The sequence below is a fragment of the Acanthopagrus latus genome, chromosome 9 (genome assembly GCF_904848185.1).
Source record: "Acanthopagrus latus isolate v.2019 chromosome 9, fAcaLat1.1, whole genome shotgun sequence".
NCBI lineage: Eukaryota > Metazoa > Chordata > Actinopteri > Spariformes > Sparidae > Acanthopagrus > Acanthopagrus latus.
This window is the reverse complement of record NC_051047.1, coordinates 943029-953193: the sequence shown is the minus strand read 5'-3', so window position 1 is coordinate 953193 and position 10165 is coordinate 943029. Positions and strand designations below refer to the sequence as shown.

The 10165-nt window shown below is 39.6% G+C and overlaps 1 protein-coding gene across 1 annotated transcript; it reads right to left on the bottom strand.

The window, feature by feature from the left end:
* Positions 1-5868: 5868 nt before the first annotated feature.
* On the bottom strand, positions 5869-9383 carry LOC119025813. Its single transcript, XM_037109759.1, has 5 exons — positions 9131-9383; positions 8989-9029; positions 7974-8165; positions 7760-7856; positions 5869-6958 (listed from the first exon to the last, which is right to left on the bottom strand). The coding sequence occupies exons 1-5, from the start codon at positions 9381-9383 to the stop codon at positions 6231-6233; spliced, it is 1311 nt and encodes a 436-aa protein (XP_036965654.1). The 3' UTR covers positions 5869-6230.
* Between the last annotated feature and the right edge of the window lie 782 nt (positions 9384-10165).

Here is a 10165-nt window from a genome sequence, read left to right as displayed (position 1 = left end):
TCACATTAACATTTCCCAGTTGTTGAAGCAGCAAGATTTTCTGTCACTGTCACTGCTACATTGACAGCACATTCTGGGTAAGAAAGATGAATGTTTAAGGAAGAAGAATTTCATATTAAAGTTCACCCAGCAGTTAAAACTACAATGTTTTTTTTCACTACTGAAGCGCAGCAGGCCAGTGAAAAAACAAATGAGGTCCTGGTCTGAGGGGGCCGACTCAGCAATTCAGAACTGTTTCATGCACACCGACTGGGAGGTTTTTAAGACAGCATCCAGCCAGGGAGATCAGTATACTGAGGAAGAGTATGCTGAGGAGGTAACCAGCTATATTGCACAGAGGATGTCACTGTAATTAAGACCTTCACTGAACGTGGCAACCAAAAACCCTGGATGACTACAGAGGTGCGCTTGCTGCTGACAGCGTGAGAGATATAACTGCTCTCTGCTCAGCCAGGTCTGCACTCTCAAAGGGAATAAAGGCTGCGGAAGGCACCTATGCAGAGAAAATCCAGGGACACCTCTGTGACACAGGAAACACCAGATGGATGTGGCAGGGAGTCCAAGCTCTGATAGATTACAAGTCCAGGCAGGGGGTCAACTATGATAATTCTTCTCTTCCAGACAGGCTCAACAACTTCACTGCATGCACTGAAGCACCAAACCTAACATCCAGAGGGAGGGCTGTTCCCTCTCTACCATCTATCGGGCCAGCCCTCACCATCAACGCAGCAGACACGTGCAGGACCTAACCAGAGTCAGCCAACAGAAAGTAGGAGGCCTGGATCACATCCTGGGACATGTGCTCAGAACCTGCGCTGGTGAGCTAGCAGATGTCCTGACTGACATCTTCAACACCCACTATGATACCAGTGGCAAAGACATCAGTTGTATCCTGTCTGAAGGACTACCACCCCATCTGACTGACATCAATTGTGATGAAGTGTTTTGAGCGGCTTGTCAAACCACACATCACAGCCAGCCTCCCTGCATCATATGACCCATATCAGTTTGCTTATTATCCCAGCCGCTCCACAGAGGATGCAATATCCACCACTTTACACTCAGTCATCACTCATCTGGTCCAGAAAGACACCTATGCCAGAATCCTGTACATTCAACACATCAGCATTCAACACCATCATCCCCCAGAAAATAATGGAAAAACTCCTCCTACTCGACCTGAACACCGCCACATGTCTCTGGATACGGGACTTTCTGACGGAGAGACCTCAGTCTGGCTGACAAACCTTGTAAGAAGCTGGAACCAATTATCAGAATATTACAGCGATAACACCCCCCCCCCCTCCCCCAAAAAAAAAAAAAAAAATTTAGAAATTGGACAAACATTGTAAAATTATGAATTTAGTGGGATTTTTTTTAAGGAAAAGACATACTTTTATTCTGCACCTTTCTGCAAGCTCTATCAATGTATCATTCTGAAAAAAAAGTTACTGTAAAAACGGAACAACTTTAAGAATATTTACTGTAATTCACATGCATTATACTAAGTTAATTAAGTCTACTTCCCAATGCTGAATGCACTAAAATACTTACACATATTTACATTTTCAATAGTACATTACAAACATATTAACTATATTAAGACTTTAGAGAAGTCCAATTATGTTATAGTTCATAGAAATACATTACAGGAACATATACTTCACTAATGAAGAGAACATTTTTCAACTTTACTTTAATTCTACTTTGTAAGTAACAGAAACAATCACGTCATCATCAAACATATTTCCCCTATTCATCGCCATTATTTATTCAATGGCATTAGTATACAGTATGTGACAATCCAGATTTTGAGACTTTGATTTTGAAATCCTCTGCATTTGAGCTCTCATGAACATAACTCTCACAAACATTTGTCAAACAAATCAAGAGTCCAAATAAAGCAATGCCCCCACATTCCTCTTTTATTTTCCAAGTCAAGACATAGATGTCGTCTAGGTCATCCTTGGGCTCTGCACCATTCCTCCATAACTGCTGGCCTCAGTATCTGTGTTTTGTTCAGTGAAATAAAACACGGCTCATGACCAATGAATACTGTGCAGCATGATGCTGGAGGTAGTTGTCAGAGGTCAACTGAAATATCCTACTTGCATAGGTTACACTGGAAAATCCCACCTTCCAAATTGATCTTATAATGCAAAAAATAAATAAATAATAATAATAATAAAAACTGAAAAATTGAGAGCCTCCTTAGGAAGTTAGAGCTATAAAGAAATATCTGAGCCTTGTCAAGTGCCTGATTGAAACTGATCATGTGCAACTCTTAACAGAGATGAGAAAAGAAGCAAATGCATCACTCCTCACCAACTTCCCTAATGCCCTGAATGTAACTTGCTTTATCATCTCCAGAAAGAACAATGGGTTTGGTTTCAGAGTACAAATATTATTAATTGAGAATTTTTAGAGGGAAGATTAAATGTCTTATGGGTCTAGTCTGGTGAGGTTTATGCTGCTTCTTACTGTTCTGTGTTTCTGACATATTTGTAATAATGAACATGTCACACAAAGTAAAAAGAGAGACAGAAACCCCTCTCTTGGCAATGTAAAATGATAAAATTAACCTTTTAATTAAGCTTATATGAAAAAGAAAATTTCTGTGTATGGACACTAATTTTGGTGTAAAAGTGACATTAAGCTTCTGTGAGCAGTCAACCGCATCAAGAATGCCACAGACAACTGACCTATGGGAGTGTGGCTACACAAGTAGGAAGAAGCAGGTCAAAGGTGGCCTGCAGTTTTCCAAAGATGATTTAATAGTTGGACAAGGTTTTGAAATCACTAGTCAAAATTCAAAGCAGTGTGTATTGTAAACATATTACTTCCTATCGAACATTACTTATTGGTAAATATTGTGGCTGAAGCATTATGATGTAAATACACTTTCTGCTTAGCGGGGCCCTGACATTAAAAAAACGAAAAAGCTGAATGGAGCAAAATCAAGGAAGTTATCGCATGAGAAGATTATTCTGCATATAGTCATGTGCTTTATCTGCTGATCTACAGCTACTTTATCACGCCTAGAGCAAAGAATTTTTAACACAGCTTTTTCAAACATCCTAGTTTGATTTTGGATGCTTACATTATTGTACTTTCCACACAGAAATGAAATTATCTCATAAAAACCAAAACCAAAATTATTAGCCCCCCTGATGTTAATAGTCAATTGTGTATCCTTTTTGCTTGATAACAGCCTGCAGTCGTTTGTTGTAGTTTTCAGCAAGTCTCTGACATGTCTCCTGAGGAATCCCAGCCCATTCTTCTTTGGCAAACCTCTCAAGTTCCTCCAGATTTGATGGCCTTCTTGCATGGACCTTGGTCTTTAGTTCACCCCACAGATTTTCTATGGGATTCAAGTCAGGGCTTTGTGCAGGCCAGTCAATAATATTCACTTTGGTCTTCTGGAGATAGTTCTTCTCCAGGAGTGACGAGTGTTTTGGGTCGTTGTCATGTTGGAAGACAAAGCAACGACCCAGACCCAGTTTTGGAACATGCTTCCAGTATGCGAAAGCTTTCTCCAGGTTGTCCTTTGCATACTTCAGTCTGGCTTTAAGGTGCCTCTTCTGCAGAAGTGGAGTTTTTCTTGTTCTGCAACCTCGTAGTCCATTCCTGTGCAGAGCTCTAGTGATTGTCTTCTTTGAGACTACAATTCCCGACTTAGTTAAGTCATTCACTAGTGTTTTGGCAGTTGTTCGTGGGTCTTTAGAAACATCTCTCACTAGTTTTCTTTCCAGGGTCTTTGAAATTTTTCGCTTCCTACCTCTTCCAGGCTTGTTCTGTACAGTGTGGCTCTCTGAATTTCTTGATGATGCTCCTCACTCTAATTCTTGACACTTGGAAACGCTGTGATAACTTTGTATATCCTTCTCCTGCTTTGTGAGCATCAACAATTCTCTTTCTCAAGTCTACACTGATTTTTTTGTTTTGTTTTTGGCATGATGCTTTCTCAAGTACCACATGAAACCCTAACTGAAGTATTTATACTGTGTGTCAATTGGGAGATAACTCTTAATTTTAACTTGATTTTACAAGCTTTGAAAGTCAAAGCACATCATTGCACAACAGTGGTTTGTGCTATGGCTCAGTAAAAAGGTCAGTTCTTATGGGGGTTAATAATACTGACCCTGGTAATTCTTTTTTTTTTTTAGAATTCTGTTATTTGGTGCAAATAGAAATAATTCATACTTTCTAAACAAAACTAGCATGTTCAGAAATGATATGTTGAGATTTCCATTCTCTGTTAAAAAAGCAACTGGGAAAATTCTGATATGTGTGTGTGTGTGTGTGTGTGTGTGTGTGTGTGTGTATCTATATCTATCTATCAATCTATCTATATCTATATCTATATCTATATCTATCTATCTATCTATATCTATATCTATCTATCTATCTATCTATCTGTCTATCTATCTATCTATCTATCTATCTATCTATCTATCTATATATATATATATATATATATATATATATATATATATATATATATATATATAAATGATGTAAAGATATAATGATATGTTGAGATTTCCATGCACTTTTCCAAAGCACTTAGGAAAATTCTGAAAAAACTTTAAATTTCATAGGGGGGCTAATAATTTCATCCTCCAGTGTATATAGATGTATATAGGTGTGTGTGTAGATAGATAGATAGATAGATAGATAGATAGATAGATAGATAGATAGATAGATAGATAGATAGATAGATAGATAGATAGATAGATAGATAGATAGATGGGGTGGAACATATATCTAATATGTACTAGACAAATTGCATTTCCTGCGAAAATGCAGTGTGAATGCTGAAGGCTGAAGTGAAATCTGCTGAACGTACTGCCAAAAAGCCGAAAAAGCTGAAAGAGCTTAAAAAGTTGAACAGGTTGATAGCTGAACAGTTTATGTAGCAGAGCATGAAGCTGAATGTATAAAGAAGCTGAAAGACAAAAAGATTAGTATTTTTAAAAGATGAAAAGGTGGAAAGTTAAAGGCAGAAAGAGCCTAAAATGGCTGCACCGTCTATGTAAAGTAAAATATGTGGGAGCCAAATAAAGCTGAAGAGAATTCTTTCTCCAGTGTTCCAGCTGCTCTCCAATCAATTAATTGAGTCATTCACTCTAGCTCACGCAATACACACGCATTCTACAGATACACACACTGGAGAAGTAGCAGAGACAAAATGTCACCATAAGAATGAATGGGAAAATGCCTCACAAATCCCTGCGATTTTAGAAAAAACTTTCGAACTACAAAAACAGGACAACATTGAAAGGGCTGATTGGAGTTGCTCCCAATGGTTTGGTGACATTCGTCTCACCCCTGTACATTGGGTGCATCTCGGATAAGGAGATCACCAGGATCAGTGGAGTCCTTCCCTTGCTGGAGCCAGGAAATGAAGTCATGGCGGACAAAGGCTTCCTCGTTCAAGACCTCCTTGCTGATGTTTGAGCTAAGCTTATCATTCCACCTTTCAAGCGTTCAGCTCAATTCAGCAAGGAGGAAACGGGACAAACCCAAGCCATTGCCCGCTTCAGAATCATTGTGGAGAGAGTGATTGGTAGGGTGAAGTCCTTCCACATCTGGGACTCTCCCATGCCGCTCACACTGATTGGCAGTGTGAATCGGATGTGGCTTAACTGCTGTGTTCTAGCAAATTATCAAGGACCTTTTTGTTTTGAAGAGTGAATGAATTAATATTTTGTATGTAAATACTGTATAAATAATGTGTAAATAATTTAGTGTTCACACATATTCTTCAACATCAAATTAAATGTAATTGTTATATTCTTAATATTTTTTCTATTGAAAGGTAATTGATTAAAACATTAGATGAACAATTAAAACCATTTTGTTCAAAATGATGCTTCCTTTATTTTTTTTTGTATATGTAACACATATTTATAGTTAGTTTATACTCTAAACCACCTTCTGTCTACACTGCACTATATTTCTTGTTCTGCCTATGCACCACCTGTCTATACTTTGTATATCACATTGCACTTTTCTGCTTTTTTGCACTTGTGGTTAGAAGCAGACTGCATTTCATTGTCTTTGTGCTTGTACTCTGCACAATGACAATAACGTTTCATCTAATCTAATGAACTAATTAATAACTGATTAATAACAACTGATTCAGTCAACAACAAACATTCAACTGACTCAAACAAAAACAATAACAAACATTAAACTGATTCAATCAATAACAATAACAAACATTTTCAATAAAACAGAAGACAGAACTGATTGGCATGGCCTTCCTGCACCTTGAGGTGAGCAACCTGAGAGGGATCGTTTTTTGTGCTGTTCTTCACCTCAAGCAGGCCAAAGGGAGGCGACTCTGTAGGGTCATACACCTGACCGTCTGGACTGGCCCTGAGATGTGGTGCGTCAGGGTGAATGACAAAACCTGCTGGTAACACATTACACTGCATTAATTCGGCATAGTTTGCCAGCACGTCATGCTCCACCAGCAGACCACGCTTCATCGCAGCTGTTTGCACTGTGGAGCCTCTGATCATGTGAATGGCTGCAGATTCCCGAAAATGACTGGCAGTCAGCCTTGGTCCCCGTAGTTGTGTCCACGCAGGACATATTGACTGTTGCTGGGTTTCTACTTCTATCTTGCCGGACAGCTCTGGTGACACTTGAAGAGACTCGAGATGCATTTGCTGGAGTAGTGTTGGGACGAAATGCAAGGTGCAATGCAAGGTGTGCTGCATCAGCGGAAGGGATGGAAATTCTGGAGCCATGTGGTGTATGATGAGGTCACTGGACTTCTTGGGTGGACAGCGATAGGACAGGGGTGATCCATGAGGGACAGACCCAAATTTAGATGGTGTCAGCTCCATCTCACAAAGCCCGTCCAAAACAACAGCTATGAGAGGCTGGGGCGGTACCTGGCATAATTTTCCTCCAGATGCCATCATATTTGGATCTGGCAGTGGTCCTAGACAAGAGCAAAGAGAAACACAAGATTATTGGTCACACAAAAGAAAAGTTAAGAGTGCTTAACTATATTTACATGTATATTTTATTAATTCTACCTCTCAACACTAGTACTGGAGAATGGAGTGTCCACATTATCCATTGTCCAAGTACAAGTCAAAGCAACAGCACCGAGATCCTCCCAGTGGCATCGGCAGGTAGTGGCACCGCAGTGGCAACTTGTGGCATATCCGTGGCATCGGCACATAGTGGCATTGCAGTGGTTGTCTGTGACAGTTTGCGGCAACCTGTGTCTTGTCTGTGGAATCTCTACTTGTTTACCTGCTGATGCCAGGTGCCAGGACATGCCACGGACATGCCACAGGTTGCCACTGCGGTGCCACTACGTGCCGATGCTACTGGGAGGATCTTGCTGTCGCTCAGTCAAAGTGTGGTAGGATGAGAAAGTGGTAGAGGAGGGAAGAGATAGAGGTGGAGAGGAAGGAGGAAAAAGAGGGAAGAGCATGGTAAGTGTACGTCATGCCTGTCAGGTTGTCAAAAAAAAGTGATAGGAGAGGGGGTATCCTTGGAAGAGACGCGTCGTCAAGACATTTTTGAAGACAGAGAGGGACATCCCCTGCTCTGGTGGCACTTGGCAGATCGTGGAGATCAGGAGACCACAAATGGACATGGTCTTGAATTAATAATGAAGTTAGTAGTAATAATTAAAAAAACAAACAAAACTTAAACATAAAAAACACAACATTAAAAAAAAACTTAATTTACTCTCACAAAGCAACAAACAAACAGTTAAATTAATCACCTGTATATGCCTTGTACAGTGTGGACCTCAGACCGTTCTTGCCCACTGTTTTGGGCTTTTGCACCACCAGCTCACTAACAGGTTCAGGATGGATTCCCTTAAAAATAAAAGACAAAAAGCAGTTACAGTCTGTAGTCACTACTGGGGGTGTTTTTATAATTCACAGATATGCATTGTTCTTAAAATCACAATGACATGTTTATCACAAACCCACCTGTGTTCTTGGTCTGTGCCATCTTTGCAAGCCACTTGTGCAGGCCAGAGGGGGTGGAACAGCCTGCAGACCCAGCTGTGAATAGTGTGCAGTCTGGTACAGGATGGCAACTATGTGGTTGCAGAATCCTTTACCTGCGGCACAACTGCAGAAGAAAGCTTTCAGGTTGGCACTTTCTGCTTCTAGTGATATCTAGACACAATAACAAATTAAACAGGTTACAGATAAGTCATACTTATGCTGTTACATAATAACATGAAACTGTAACTTTCCGTGGGGTGACCAGATTGTAATGGGTTTGCAGAGCTGTGTACAGAATGCAAATGATTACATTTAATGTAAGTTTAATATTATTTCATTATATTTGTGTGAGTACTCCACAAGCAATTTTGTTCAGCCTGGACTTGAGATTTTACTGGGACACAGCAGCCTATGTGCCCTGCTAAGATAAAACAAAATCTGGTCTTGACGTCTGGTCACCCTTCTTTCAGTAAAGAAATAGTAAGTGAAAAAAGTTTTGAACTTCTGTCACATTTACCTAGTACAACCTCACCAAATTACTGGTTGTTATGTTATCTGAAGCCATCTCACTTAAACATACACTCAACTAGGGATCGACCGATATGGATTTTTCAGGGCCGATACCGATTATTGATAACCAAGCGAAACCGATAGCCGATATGTATAACCGATATTTATTTGCAGTAAAAATGAAAATTTTGGTGTCAGAATTTACAGAAACACACCTGGGATTAGAATGAATACAGTATACTGTTTGTTTACACTGAAATTGTTTTTAATTTTTTCACATAACATGAACATGAACACATAATCTTAACTAAAATGCCTATTAAAACAAAAAGTGCAGGGGCCTTCTGGCAGCATTTCTTAAAACTAACTGAAATGAATGAATAAATAAATAAATAAATAAATAAAATAGCTCCCTGAATTTTTTTAAAAAATCAACAAAATAAACTGAACTGAACTGTTCTCAAAGTTGGGATTGAGTTAGTACTTCCAATCCAGTAGCACCAGATTGTGGTGCAGAAAGCAGAGCTGCTCAGCATGCTCTCCTGTTAGGCGGCTTCTCTTCTTCTCATAAAGTGCAGAGACTTCACTGAAGACTCGTTCACTTGGCACAGAAGAAGGTGGTGCACAGAGAAATTTTCTTGCTTGTAAGGCAAGAAGCTGAAAACGCCCTTGGTTGTGTTTCCACCACTGGAGAGGATCTCCACGCCTGTCTATGACTGGCTCCGTGAGGTACAGATTCAGCTCATCTTCAGTGGAGGCCTTGGCCAATGGCTCTTCGGTGTGGGGTCCAAGAAGAGAGCTGAACATGTCTTCAATAGGAGAGGATGTCTTCTCCGTCCGTTGCCTTTTGGGGTTTCTCTCATCTTCGGGCTCATCCATGTCTACAGCACCCTGTTCTTCCTCGCTAGCAGCATGCTGTTCTTGTGTCTCCTCAACATCCTCCTTCAGCCATTCTTTGGCCTTACTAAAGAGAGTGAGAATTAAAAAAGAGAAAATATATATTCATTCATTAGAGCAAAACTGTCTGTTAAACTTCCGCTACACTACATAATATTCTTATGTTCTTCTATTCTACATGAATAACATTTAATTAATGATGTCTTATGTTCTCTCCCTCTCTGGTAGGATACATCTGATCCAGCCTGATTAAGACCAAACAATAAAGAGGGTGGCCAGAACCTTGGATCACTACATTCATTTTATAGATATAATAGTTACTTTTCAGATTAAAATTTTACATAAAACAGCAGGAGTAAATAAAGACACAACTTTCAGTGCTCACCAGAGTTTTTCACTTATAGTTCCTTATTTATTATTATATTTATTTATTTAGAGAAATGAATTCATATTCTGAATCTCAGAACATTAAATGTACACTATTGTGCTTAGAACTGTATGTCATATTACATAAGAATAAGGCACTTGGCAATTGTAAATGCAAACCATAAAGGCTACTTTACACACGTGGGTTCTTTTTTATTGATTGAAAAAACTCGTGCTCTCTGCTTGACTCATTGAAATGGCCCATCATTTCCCTGGACTTTACGAGTGACCGGCAAAAAGACGAATATTTAACACTTATTCTGTGTGATCATTGTGTAGTGGCAGCATGAGCACCGAGGGAGAGGACACGTTAGTGTGTGGTGTTAAACTTATAGGCT